Below are 13,998 nucleotides of genomic sequence, written 5' to 3' on the forward strand. Positions count from 1 at the left end.
GGCAAGAGTGCATATTTACCGCCTTCCTCAGTCAATCAGGATCTAGTCAAATCAAAAGCTAACCGTCTCCGTCACAGAAAAATACAGATAAATAAACTCGCTATTGCACCACGTCAAAGAATCACACCATTCATAAAAAACTCTTGTCACCATTTTGGCTAAAAGGGAAAATATTAGATAAAATAGCTATCAAGCCACAAGTGGGTATAATCATATAAAAATCCATTTAGTTCAAAAGTCACAGTATTATATTCTAGCAGTCACAAAAATCTGCCTTCCAATCAAAAAGCTCTTGCTTCAGATTTCGAAACACCTTGTTTCTTTGGCATCTTGCGATTCTGAGTATCTTCAAGTTCTTTAGCTTTGTAATAATGCGGTGCTACTTCCAGTAACCATGAATTGTCAATCTCAATGAGGGAGCGCATGAATTCTTTACTTGTAAAGACGAGTTCATGATATAAAACCCATCTTGGTTGCTCTTCAAATAATGAACTATTAGGATGCATCATCACACTTTGTTGATGTTTAATTGTCCGATATTGACCACCTTGTCCGAATTTCGCCGTGTGGTAAAAGAAACCGGCCGTGATAGCTTTACGTGGCGCTACGGTATCGTGCGGCGAACTTGTAAGTTCGATTTCCACTCGCTCCATCAAACCTACCAGTTGGTCTCTGACGTCACGCGCCCTTCGCATCGAACGGAATTGAATGAAATTTTCGTAACACCATTGAGTGCTGAACCCACTCTCTACCCATTGCTCATAAACATTTAATAAAGTCAAATGGTCACCGCCCGGGCGGAAGAAATTCTTTCGGGCGTTATCCGCGTGAACAATTTTATCTTTCGGTCTGTAAAATATTGACGCATTAACTGATAACATGGCAGATATCGATAAAATTTGTTCGACACATTTATATTTCTCCGAAGCTAGAATCATTTTACTCATCATTGGGTCAACTGGAAGTTCCGCCATTTTGCGGCCCAATTTGGTCAATTCACCTTTGTGGTTTAGAGCACCTAAAGCATACAACTGCTCCAAAGCTAAAATGAGCGTTTCCGCGGGTGGCGGGTCCATGAAATCGAAATTAATGAGATCATTGATACCCAGACTTTTTAACAACAGAACAACGTTTCCAAGATTCGTGCGCTGAATTTCTGGAATGGTGTTTTCTTCCAATTCGTTGTTATACGCCCAAGCAGTAAAGAGGCGGAAACATTTACCAGCTGCCACACGCCCTGCCCGCCCAGCACGCTGATTGGCTGAAGCTTTCGAGACGGGGGTAACCACCAGAGATTCCATTCCGGTACGAGGGTTGTAACTTTTTTGTTTACAAAACCCAGGGTCGATGACGTAAACAATACCGTCGATGGTGAGTGATGTTTCTGCGATATTGGTTGCTATGACAACTTTACGTGCACCAGGAGGAGTGGGTTCGAAGATCTTAGCTTGCATATCTGAAGGCAAGTTTGCATAGATTGGGAGTATGAGCAACTCTTTAATTTTGGTTCCCAGTTTACGAACTCGTTCTTGTAAGAGTTCGTTACAAGTTTCGATTTCCTCCTGGCCGCTCAAAAAGACTAAGACGTCACCCAGTGGTTGTGTCAAATGAATTTGAAGAACAGTTACTACGCATGCGTCTAAATAATCGGCTTCAGGTGCTTTAGTATAGAAAATATCTACTGGAAAACGTCGACCGGGGATACGAAAGATTGGCGCATCATCGAAAAAACTGGAGAATTTTTCTGCATCTAACGTGGCACTTGAAATAAGGAGTTTTATGTCGGATCGGAAGCGGGCGATGTCTTTGATCAACCCGAACAGAATATCGGTGTGAAGGGTACGTTCATGTGCTTCGTCAATGATCATCACGCTGTTTGGATGGGATAATGAAATAAAATAAAAACAATTGATCTTATCGTTTTTTTTTATTTTTCTAAAAAAGCGATGCATTGTGGGATTGTTTCGGGAGTATTACAATAGAATAATAATTCCTCGAGGGAATTCTATTGTAATACTCCCGAAGCAATCCCACAATGCATCGCTTTTTTAGAAAAATCAAAAAATCCGATACTGTAAGATCTATTAAGTAAACTTGAAGGGTACTACAAGCCGGTGTCGGCGTCGCATTATTCAGGGGCTGTTTATATGGATAATGGATAGATCTGGATAGATTTTCGAACGTTACGTCACAATTTTTGACGAATCAAATGGCTAAAATAGATCACGTGACGTTTGAAGAGGTTTTGACATAAGCATTTTAAATCTTTTGTTCATTAAGTCTCTATATACCTTTTAAAGGGATATCACATGTTGTTAAAGTCAAATGAACAGTTAAACTTTAGCCACACGAATTCTAATTAAAAACTCAAAAGAATATTTTGTTCACTTGGATTTTTCAATTTTGGAGGGCTTAAGTGGCTTCCAGGCTATGTTCTCAACCATATTGGAACGTTTTTGAGCTTTTAGATCATGAAACCCTAAGGTGCTAAGTCTTAAGTCTAATTTTAAAACTCGGAGTTCAGAATTTACTTTCTAACCGTACTTTAAAGCACTTAGAATTCACTTGCGGTTTTAAAGTTTTGAGGGAATTTCCCTTCTGTGCCAAATATTAGGGCGGTGATTGCAGTTGCAAACATCCGGTCTTTTAAGGAATAAAACATTCACGTCATGAACATCACAATTGTGTCTATAAAATAAGATCAAACCTGTAGCTTTCGAGGTCAGGTTCACCCAGGAACTCTCTCAACAACATTCCATCAGTCATGTATTTAACAATCGTTTTCTCTGAACTACAATCTTCAAATCTGATGCTATATCCAACCTGTGAAAAAAAATCAGAAAGAATATTGAAATCAATAAATATTGCGGGGCCCTTGCTAGGCTGTGCACATCCCTAGAATTGATTTTGATATAGGGGATGCGTATCGTGTATTAAATTCCCGTCCGAGAGTTACCACAAATCTGGGGTAACCAAAAGTTGTATGAATTTACATAATTTCGTCACATCCAATCATTGAAAAAAAAAGAGAAGTTGTTGTATTACTACGACGCATAATCAAAATAGGAAAAAGAAAAGACGGGGGTAAGTGGGGACAGAAATATTGTGGACAATACGCATCCCCTATATCAAAACATATTAGAGGAGATACGTGCTACTTAGGCCCCTTGCTAGATGGATAATTCAGACATAGTAAAAAGAGCAAAAAGAATGGAAGTTTTGTATAGAAACTGATGTTATCCCATAAAAATAAATTCATACTCAAAATCTCAAACTCATGCTAGTGGAAGTTTATGAGAGCGTCAACAATATTGGAAATAAATTGGACTTGAACCATTTTGAAATCATCCAGCGTGATACTGGAAACGATGATGAGGATGTGGATTCCCCAAATGCTCATATACTCCAAAACTCAGAAGAGGCGCTCAAATCAAACTTCCACTACCAAAAAATACCGTTTGCTTGAATTCCTTCAATTATCGGGCAGGACAGGCTTGGAATAGACTGCCAAATGAGATTTTAAAACATCAGACTCAGTAGAGTGCTTTAAAACCAAAATTTTGAAAGCAGAAATATATTGTTCTTGCAAACTGTGTTCAATATTTTAATGATTTTAATATTTTAATTTTGATAATATTATTTACTATTCCGCAGTAAATATTAGATTGTCATGTTGGTTTTAATTAGTCTTTTTGTATACTGCTTTGTTTCGTACTAACGATAAATAAAGAATAAATAAAAAAATGTATATCTTTGAAGTTTTGAAGTTTTGAATAATTGTGAAGAGCATGAAACCTGATAAAGAAATACTGTTTCTCATTAATGTATCTTTGATGTTACGTACAGACGTACAATTTTTTTTATAGGAACAAACTAGTGAAGTTTTGAATTTTTGTTAGCACTTTGTTGTTGTTGACAATCATTTTCAACTTATTTGATAAGAACAAACTATATAAGAACATAATAAGGCTTCCATGGCCAAAATGTTAAGAACAAGGTAAGAACGTTTTAAGACTTTGGGGACTCTAAAACACCCGATTTCTTAGAAAAACGCACAAAAATACCAACAAAATGGCGAAAATAAGAGCATGTTAAGAACATTTTCAGGCTTCAATCTGAAAAAGTCTTCAAAGGCTTCAAAAATGGAAGTGAGATATAAATTTTAGAGGTGAAATTTTAGAAAACATAACGAAATTTGTAAAATAACAGTCAAATTTTTAAACACTAGTTTTAGCCGGCATCGCAGAGTCCGTTCACACTTGACGTTTGCCGTGAGCGTGTATGGGATTCAGGGTGGTACAAATACACACCTATCAACGCTTAGCGGCGCACGCAGTTTTTTAGGGAGCTAGTAATAAATTTACAAGGAAGATTTATTTTCAACAAGTGGCATTTTAGGCCGTTATATTTAAATCAAACTAAACAAACAAATTCCCGCTAAGACTCTAGAGACATTTTCCCAAATCTCTGCGATAGAGTGTAAACTATTTTCATCCGACCCTGACCAACGAAACTGGACGATCATGCCAATAAAGCGTGTTTGATTTGAGGGGCGTTCGAAATTTTTGGCTTGTTTTTTTTTTGCTTATCTTTGATTGAAATATGTTTTTTTTGCTGATTATTTGGTTGTTTGTTTTACTTGCTATTTTTTGAGGAATATCATGAGTCAAGGTAGAGTTCTACGAAATTCTTCTGATGCTGCCAAGCAAGAAGACATTTTAGAGCAGAAACTACTTGAGTTTGGGAAGAAATTTGCTACTAAAGAAGATATTGCTGACATTAAAATCTCTTTACAAAATAGTACAATCGTCTTGACGAACAAGAAAAAAGAATTCTTTCTCTTGTGGAAGATAGCATTCATCATGAAGATAAGATTGAACTCCTAGAAAAGTCAGTTTCCGAACTCAAAAACAAAGTCGATCTTTTATGTGATAAGAATGCTGTGCTTTCGAGGTCTGTAGATGACCAAACAAAATGACCATCATGAGCAATATTCAAGGAGATAATTGCTTAAGAATTGATGGCATGGAAAAGTTGGCTGACGATGAGTCCGCTGATAAATGTGTTTAAAAGGTTGTGGATCTTTGAACTTAGACATTTCTGCTGCTGATATTGATAGGGCTCATCGGGGGGAGGGGCCCCTCATCGTGTTGGGCGAGAAAAGCAATACACCTTTCCCGAGACTTTTTTGTTACAACGTTTGAGTGTTTCAATTTAGTAAAATAAAAATCTGTAAAAAAAAAAAAAAATACAAAACAAATAAAACAAGCTACATGCTGAACGGACCTACCTGAAGATTGATGTAATAAGACAATTGAAAAATGAGAACAATAGTATGAAAAGGCAGAATAATACAAGAACAACTCGAGAAATTCATGGAATCCGGCGATCCTCGGCTGTTCTGGCGATTTTTAGAAAGTTCCTGTACCAAAATCAGTTTCATTGAAAATTGAACCGTGCTTAATCGTGGACATTCTTATAAATGATGTTTTTGTTTGAAAAAAAACAAAGACATGAAACGAAAAAAATCAATGAAAATCTGCAAAAACGGAAATTTCCGGCTTTTTTGACCGGAAAAAAACCTTTTCTCAAAAATCGAACTCGGTCATTTTTAGAGCATTGCGAATACGCTTCATTTTGAAAAAAATCAGAGAAAAATAAGGATGAAAATTCGAAAAAATGTCATAAAACCTGTTTTTCTGGCATATTTCCGGCATTTTTGGCCGGAAAAAAATGTTTTTCGAAAATCGGGCTCCGTCACATTTTAGATATTGTCATTTTGCATCAGTGTGCAAAATTTCATAAAAAAATACAAAGTACAGCTCGAGAAATTCAAGAAATACTGTCCTTCCGGCGAAAATAGGTTGTTCCGGCGATTTTTGAATAGTTCCGGCTTTAAAAATCAATTTCATTGAAAATTGAAACATACTTGATGGTGGGCATTGCTATATTAATAATTTTTTTGAATGAAAAAACAACCAATTATGAGGAAAAAGTCCAATGAAAATCCAGAAAATCGGCGATTTCCGGAAAATTTCCGGCATTTTCGGTCGGGAAAAAATTGTTCTAAAAAATCGGACTAGGCCATGTTTTGGGCATTGTTAATACGCATCTTTGTGCAAAAAATCAGAAAATACTAATGATAAAATCTCGAGAAAATGCCAAAAAACAGTTTTTCCGGCATATTTCCGGCATTTTCGGCCGGAAAAAAATGTTTTCCGAAAATCGGGCTCCGTCACATTTTAGGTATTGTCATTTTGCATCAGTGTGCAAAATTTCATAAATAAATATAAAGTACAGCTCGAGAAATTCAAGAAATACTGTCTTTCCGGCGAAAATAGGTTGTTCCGGCGATTTTTGAATAGTTCCGGCTTCCAAAATCAATTTCATTGAAAATTGAAACATACTTGATGGTGGGCATTGCTATACTGTATTAATAATTTTTTTGAATGAAAAAACAACCAATTATGAGGAAAAAGTCCAATGAAAATCCAGAAAATCGGCGATTTCCGGCATATTTCCGGCATTTTCGGTCGGGAAAAAATTGTTCTTAAAAATCGGACTAGGCCATGTTTTGGGCATTGTTAATACGCATCTTTGAGCAAAAAATCAGAAAATACTAATGATAAAATCTCGAGAAAGTGCCAAAAAAACAGTTTTTCCGGGATATTTCCAGCATTTTCGGCCGGAAAATTTTTTGTTCCGAAAATCAGACTCCGTCACATTTTGGGCATTGCCATTTTGAATCATCTGCCAATCCGGCAGCTGGTAACAGACGGACGGACGGACAGACGGACGGCAAAGAAATAAGAGCAGCAGAGCCTTAGAAAAAATTTAAGTGGAGTGTGTAATGTTTAGCCCTTAAGAACAAAAATATACACGAAATTTGAATTATTCTGCAATTTTCCAATCCTCCGCCCCGAGAAGAGACAAAAACATTCAACAACTTCCCCTGAAGAAAAAACACCGAATTTATGTATGTGTGTTTTTCTGCGACGGAGACGGTAAGATTCTAATTTGACTGCATCCTGACCAAATGAGGACGGCGGTAAATCAGCACTTTTACCGTCCTCGATTTTGCAGGTCAGAACTGTGAGTTATTCCAAATCACTTCAGTTACTCTATCGTCCTCAAAAGTGCAAATACATAAACACGCCAACGTCAATGATATTTTGGTTAAATAAATAGGTTTTCTTTTTCAGAGACAATAGTTGTTAATAAATAGATTGTCCAAAACTTGAAGAACAATCATGATTAAAAAATATGTACAATTTTTTATTAAAATATATGTACACAGTCATTATCGCTGAACTCCTGCCCAAATCTCTCTCAAATTTGATAACTGTATACTTTAAAAGATTGATAATTAATGCGATGACCCCAAAATTTCCACCTATCGGAAAAAGTCGGAACCAATAAGAGAGATTCTTCTTGAAAATTCTAAAAGATAAAAAATCTTAATATACTTGCCGGGTTTGTGATTTGAGGATTTACCGTTAAAATCAATACTGAAATGAAAATTAACAAATATTGATGACGTCATCATTTTACAATATTTTACATTAAACAATATTTAGATACTTTTATGAATTCAAATGTCATATCCGCAGTCGAAATTTGATCATGGTTGAATTTTAATACTTCAGAAATAATGAGCAAGAATTTGCACGTATACTCTTAAAGGTTTTCTTTTTACATAAGTGTTCTCGTTTCATATCAGACACATATTTCTTATCGGGACAGTGTCTTCTTATTGTTATATTATGCTGATATAAGCAAAAAATGTTCTTCTTTTCCTCTTTCTGACCAATATTGCTCCATATCCGTGTCAATCCAATGCGAAAAAGCTTGTAAATTAAAATTGATGAGTAAGCAAACGATATGACTTAATTTTAAAAGGAAATCTTTAAAAATTAGGTCTTAAATCGGTTTTTAAATTTTTTTTTTGTAGTCGATTCTAACCCTTTGGGGCAAATAGAGGATTAAGAAATATTTTTACTATGTATAATTCCAATGATTAAATAACTTGGATCATGAAAGCAATTTACACTCGAGAGTCTTGCAATTGTTCCTTTGTAATTGTAGTCAGGCTACTACTTGCTGTTTTTGATAGGGTCCGTCGTTTTACGTGTACGTGTGACACAGATCGCACTCCTGTACAAGTTTGAAACTTGTTTTTGAAGAAATAGAGAACTGAGTTGACACCACTGTTTAAAAGCATGACAACATTCAACAAAAGAGCCACTTTAGCTTGAGTTAGTAAGCTGTACAGTGCGTAGGGTATGGTGAAAAGTATAAAACAAGCTGGTACAAGGATACTTATCAGGCTGACTTTTCGTCGAATTTCCACCACTTGAGATCGCTGCACATAGTATATGACCAAGGAATAGAGTATTGTCAGAGAAACGGCTGCCCCGATGATACAATAAGCTAAAATCTTTTCTTTCTTGTACATATGGGTGCTTCTTTTTTGAATCCGTGCCGCCATGGATTTGATGTTACACCGCCGGAGGTTGGTAGAATTTGATTGTAATGTTTTGTTTGGTAAGCGGGACAGTGTCGATGTATTGTTGCTGAATGGAATGGAAGACTTTATTTGGCTCTCAACTTTTGATGAGCGAAATCTCACAACTCCATGATCAAGTTTTTGTTGTGGATGTAATAAGGGATCTGTTGAGTTTGTTTTTGGGGAATTTTGACTTGATTGATAAAAAAATTGAAAAATGGCCAATCCGCTAATTGATAACACCCAGACAAGGAATATGGACCAATATATTCTCTTTGGTGTCGCAATGACTCTATGTTTCAACGGTTTAGCGACTGCCACTAATCTATCTGTGCCGATGAGCAAAAGATGAAGAGTTGAGGCTAGCATGAAGAAAAGACGTACATTGAAGAGTATGTCTGAGTTTGACTGTATTATGCGGAGTGCGTTCAAAAGGCCGTTCAAAGCTCCATATAATAAGTCGGCCATTGATAAACTCATAAGCAATCTATCAAAGTTTGTCTTTTCCTTTTTACGCTTGATGAGAACTATCTCAATAATGTTAAGTATTGCAACTACTATTGAAATGGATGTCTCTATGCCCAGAAGGTTCTTCATTGCCGGAGTCATCACCCAGTTTTGACTGTTGTTGCACTTCATCTTGAGGAAGAAAACTGAAAATAATTTTAGGGAAATATTTTTAAATTGTCCTGAGAGTTGTCTCTGAGGGGTTACGGGAGAAAGTAACTATAGAACTCTTCGGAGTATTTGATTTTTCTAAAAAAGCGATGCATTGTGGGATTGTTTCGAGTGTATTACAATAGAAATCTCTTAGGAATTCTTCGAGGGAATTCTATTGTCATAAGCTCGAAACAATCCCACAATGCATCGCTTTTTTAGAAAAATCAAAAACTCCGATAAGGTCTATTGAATAGATCGACCGTAAGGTGAAGCATTCGTTTGCGAAATGCTGCAAAATGGACGAACTTTTCCAGGGGGTAATTCGAGAAGTTCCAGGAGGTCATTTTTTACAAATTTCCTGGGAGTATCCACACATTTCCAAGAAATTTGTTTTGACCTGAAAAGGTTTGTCCACCCCCTGTATGGAAATCTTTTGGAACAGCCCAATAAGGGAGCTCCTTTATTTACCGTTGTCGGTCAACAAATTTCAAACTGAGATATTTCACTCTATTTTCCGAAAAACGCTATTAAAAATTAGAACTTTTTTCAAATTGAAAAAAAATGAAGGATTTAGATAGATTTGATTTGTTGATGTGTTTCGTAATTATACATTTTTCAACCCAAAGTAAACACTTAGTTTGATAATTCTCAGAAAACATGTCAGCATATCAGTAGCGTAGACAAGAGGGGCGCCAAATTTGTGGAGGAGACGTCTGGTTTTAATGACTCTGACTATCTATTCATAATACTGAAAGATAATTAAATACAGTGTCATAAAGATTTGCTATCCTCTACAAATTTTTGTTGACATCTGACAAATAGGGCGACTGAGGATAAGTGATTAGTGGCGACCTTCCCTTTCTTCGAGTTTACAATTTTTTATAAGAACAAACTATGTAAGAACATATTGCTTCAATGACCAAAGTATTAAGAACAAGTGAAGAACATTTAAGTCTTTGCAGACTCTTAATTATGACACGTTGTAGCTGTCTTATGCGATAAAGTATTCGATTTTGCGATGATTTATTCGATAATCTTTTTCGATGCGATAAATTATACAATTAAATATTCGATTATGAGATAATTTATTCGATAAATTCTTTCGATGCGATAAATTATGCGATAAAAAATTCGATGCGATAAATCATTCGATAAGTTGTTTGATGCGATAAATCGTTCAATGAGATAAATCGTTCGCTGCGATAAATGATTCGATAAATGATTCGATGAATCATCAGATCCGCCCTACCTGTATTTATACTTTCGGTGGAAACGGTGCACAAGTGAAACAAGCAACCCTACGTGTGCGGGAAATGTGAGAGGTTGACGTTTTTGGCAGAAATTCAGTGCGCTTTCTCTTCGCTTAAAAAGGTTTTCATTTGATTTGATTCTGCGAGATTAAATTTCGCAAACCTAAAAAATCGTGAAATTTTCTAGATTTAAGTCAAAGTTTTGAAAGATTTCGCTTGGATTTAAATTCGCGAATGAGCCAGAGAGCAGCTAAAAATGGCCATTTTATGCCACATAAGGAGAATTTTGAGTTTTAATCTCGTGGAGGTTAATCTTATTAAAGCACGTGGCTAGAGAGTGAATATCAGTTATCGTTTTGGTCTTCTATGATAATCCCAAGACATAAAAGAGTTTGGCGCATTTTGGTCAATTTCTTTTTCAGTAAGATACAAGAAATATGTTCTACTTTTTTCCGGACCCTGTAATTTTACATTGATCTGCCCTAATGAAACTGCCTGCCCGGAAATGATTCCGCCTTTCCTCCTGTTAGGAGCGCCGTTTCTACCAAAAGTTTAAATATCGCGAAGGGCCGATCGGATGATTCATCGAATAATTTATCGAATGATTCATCGCATCGTTTATCGTATCGAATTTTTTATTGAAAATATTTCATCGCATCGAATGTTTTATTGTATCGAATTTTTTAACGAATATTTTATCGGATCGAATTTTTTTATCGAATAATTTATTGCATCGAATTTTTTATCGAATGATATGTCGCATTTAAATTTTTATCGAATATTTAATCGCATAATCAAACTTTTTATTGCATGTTTTACCGCATCGAATTTTTATCGAATATTTAATCGCATAATCGAAATGTTTATTGAATAATTCATCGTATCGAATTTTTTGTCGAATAATTTATCTCGTCGAAAGAGTTTATCGAATAAATTATCGCATAATCGAATATTTTATTGCGTAAGTCAAGGTACGGCGTGCCATACTAATTCACCCGATTCTTTAGGAATCAACACAAAAATACTCACAAATATTCGGTCGCCATCGACATTGGTCGCAAACTTTTCTTCTACCAAATATTAAATTCAATCAAATCAATTACACTGTCCAAAGATACAACCAAGAAATTTTATAACGTAACATTTAAAATTTTGTTTTTGGTTTTAAAACGCCGGCTTTTATACGGTTCATCCGAAATGATCTTTTCCATTGTTTTGTACCTTTATAGTTCTTTTTATTTGTTTTTGTTTCGTAGAAAGTCTTTTGTTAATTCTTCTAATGAAAGAGTAACTTTATTATTTTAAAGTTCATTTTAAGAACCAAAAAACGGTCGCAATAAAAAACAATATTATCATATGGTTTAAGGCTGCTACCCACACATTTGATTGACGTCGAACAAGGCGCGCAGATTAATTATTGCATAAATTAAATAAATCAAGCCTTTAAAGGTCGCTACCCACTCAACAGTAGGGACCTAGGACGGCGGTTGTAGTGAGAACTGTAGCATCCAACAATAACAAATCCCTTTTGGGATCAACATTTGAATCACAAAAAGATTTCATTCTTTTCATATACTTTTCTCATGAGAATACTTAGATTTAATTGGGTAATTACTGGACGTTTCAAAATAACAAGGCGACTTCAAAAACATGTTTCGACGTTCTCTCTAAGACGAAGGCGGTAATAAAAGAGTACAATAATAATTAATAATTTAAATCACTCGGGAGATAAAAGAATACTTTTCCCCAAAGTTTGCTTTTGTTAAAGTCCATTCACGTCTATTAAACCATAGTAAAATCGAATAAAATTTACCATTAGATTTTAATATTTTCTCCACGTACTCCCTCAAGTCGCCGTCCTAGTTGCTTAAGGTCCCTATTTTATGGTCGGCGAACAAGGCACACGGCTCGGGCGCTTTGGTCGCTGAACGCTTTGCCCCATTCCACTGATCCAAAATAAAGGGGAGATATGCTGTACATTTTTTCTTTTTTCTATCGTTGATATTTTTTGCACACGGTACAAGAAAGTTAAATGTCTCTTCTGATTGGCTATTTAAAAAAGAACAATAGGGAAGCTGCACAGTTTAACGAAAAAAGTTTCAACTCTTGTTGCGCTCAAGGCGACAGGCTTTGAAGGCTAAACTTATGTAATTTATGCAGTCCGACCATAAAATGCTGAGTGGGCGGCCTTTAAAGTCTAAGGAAAACAAGTTTTTCAATGATATCGAGTCCTACAAACAGAATATTTTGAACAAAGTAGCTTTTTTTTCTTATATCTGTACAACACCTGACCCCGAGAATGTAGGTGAAATTTGAATCCAGACCTGAAAGATGTAGATTTGCATTTTAAAAAACGTTGAATGTTTTCAACAAAATTTTGAAGTCCCAAAATCCTTTCCCAGGGGTTAGTTTAATTACTTTTGATAGATAGGCTAATTTTTTTGGTCCTTGAAGTTGACTCCTATTTTCGTTATACACGCCTTTTTTTTATAAGAATACACTTTATAAGAATGTCCATGATGAAAATGGCCAAAAAATTAAGAATATGGTAAGAATATCATGATCATGGAATTTAGCAACTGAACCTAATAATGTCATTTTTAATGCATTTTAACCTGTATATTGCCAATTTCGATCTTAACCTAAGAATACCGTAAGAATATTTTTGGATGATTTTTGCCAAAAAGTTAAGAATATCCATGATGAAATGAAAAAGCACCATTCTTATAAAAAAAAAGCGTGTAACCCCCAGAATGTAGCTGTGGTTTTATGGCTTTAAATCTAGTAAAAGTAAATATCTAAACAGTTGATATTTTTTCAATTGGATTAATTATAACAACAAATTTTAGAACTATTTTGCGCCGAAACAATATTCTAAAGAGCATTTCGTTATTCTGAAAATTGGATTTTTTTCGCTTTTTAACCCCCTGAATGTAGATGAAAAGATTCGGTTGTTGAGAGCGGAATTTCAGTTTTCATCGCAAATTGTTGTGCTCTAAGTGAAATTCATGCCTCAGAAATAATATACTTTGACAGAAATTTAACAAAGATATTAATTTTATCGTGCTACAAATGAAAAAAAGTAAAAGAAAGGACGAAAAGAAGAGACAAGAAAGTTGTTTTTTTGTAGGATGAAAGTTTTGTGTTAAAAATAAATATGTGAATAATGTAGCAACACCCCTGCCTCACAGCCCTGGTGGAACTTTTTCCCATAGCGGGGACAAAAATTTCTACTGGAGTCCCAATGGGGATAGAAATTATATTGTTCCAAACTTAGGTAAATTTTCTGATTGGGCTGGGGTCCCAGCGGGTCTGGAACACTTCATAAAAGATCATAATGTCAACATCAACAAACAAGTTTTATATAATTTGACAGACTTTTTATGTCGGGTTATGAAGGCCCCCAAATTGTAGGTCAACTAATCCTGAAAGATAGGTCAAACATTTTCGTCAAAATATCTAACTTAGAACAATAAATATTAAAAAGGACTATTTTTCCCATTTTCTTTGTTCATTAGGAGTAAGAAAATACCCTATCCATCATAACTTAATTCCAATAGATTTCGATTTAGAGAAGATTTA

General features: G+C 35.3%; 2 protein-coding genes across 2 annotated transcripts; both read right to left on the reverse strand.

The window, feature by feature from the left end:
- Positions 1 to 206: 206 nt before the first annotated feature.
- Positions 207 to 2,819, reverse strand: LOC136821951 (pre-mRNA-splicing factor ATP-dependent RNA helicase DHX16-like). The gene is made up of 2 exons (XM_067078171.1): positions 2,708 to 2,819; positions 207 to 1,872 (listed from the first exon to the last, which is right to left on the reverse strand). Exons 1-2 carry the CDS (start codon positions 2,764 to 2,766, stop codon positions 282 to 284), a joined length of 1,650 nt encoding a protein of 549 aa, XP_066934272.1. The 5' UTR covers positions 2,767 to 2,819; the 3' UTR covers positions 207 to 281.
- A 4,829-nt stretch (positions 2,820 to 7,648) lies between these two features.
- On the reverse strand, positions 7,649 to 11,603 carry LOC136821952 (uncharacterized). The gene is made up of 2 exons (XM_067078172.1): positions 11,446 to 11,603; positions 7,649 to 9,159 (listed from the first exon to the last, which is right to left on the reverse strand). The coding sequence occupies exon 2, from the start codon at positions 9,143 to 9,145 to the stop codon at positions 8,045 to 8,047; it is 1,101 nt and encodes a 366-aa protein (XP_066934273.1). The 5' UTR covers positions 9,146 to 9,159; positions 11,446 to 11,603; the 3' UTR covers positions 7,649 to 8,044.
- Positions 11,604 to 13,998: the final 2,395 nt, after the last annotated feature.

This window comes from Clytia hemisphaerica, unplaced genomic scaffold, assembly GCF_902728285.1.
Source record: "Clytia hemisphaerica strain Z4C2 unplaced genomic scaffold, Clytia hemisphaerica genome assembly, whole genome shotgun sequence".
Lineage (NCBI taxonomy): Eukaryota > Metazoa > Cnidaria > Hydrozoa > Leptothecata > Clytiidae > Clytia > Clytia hemisphaerica.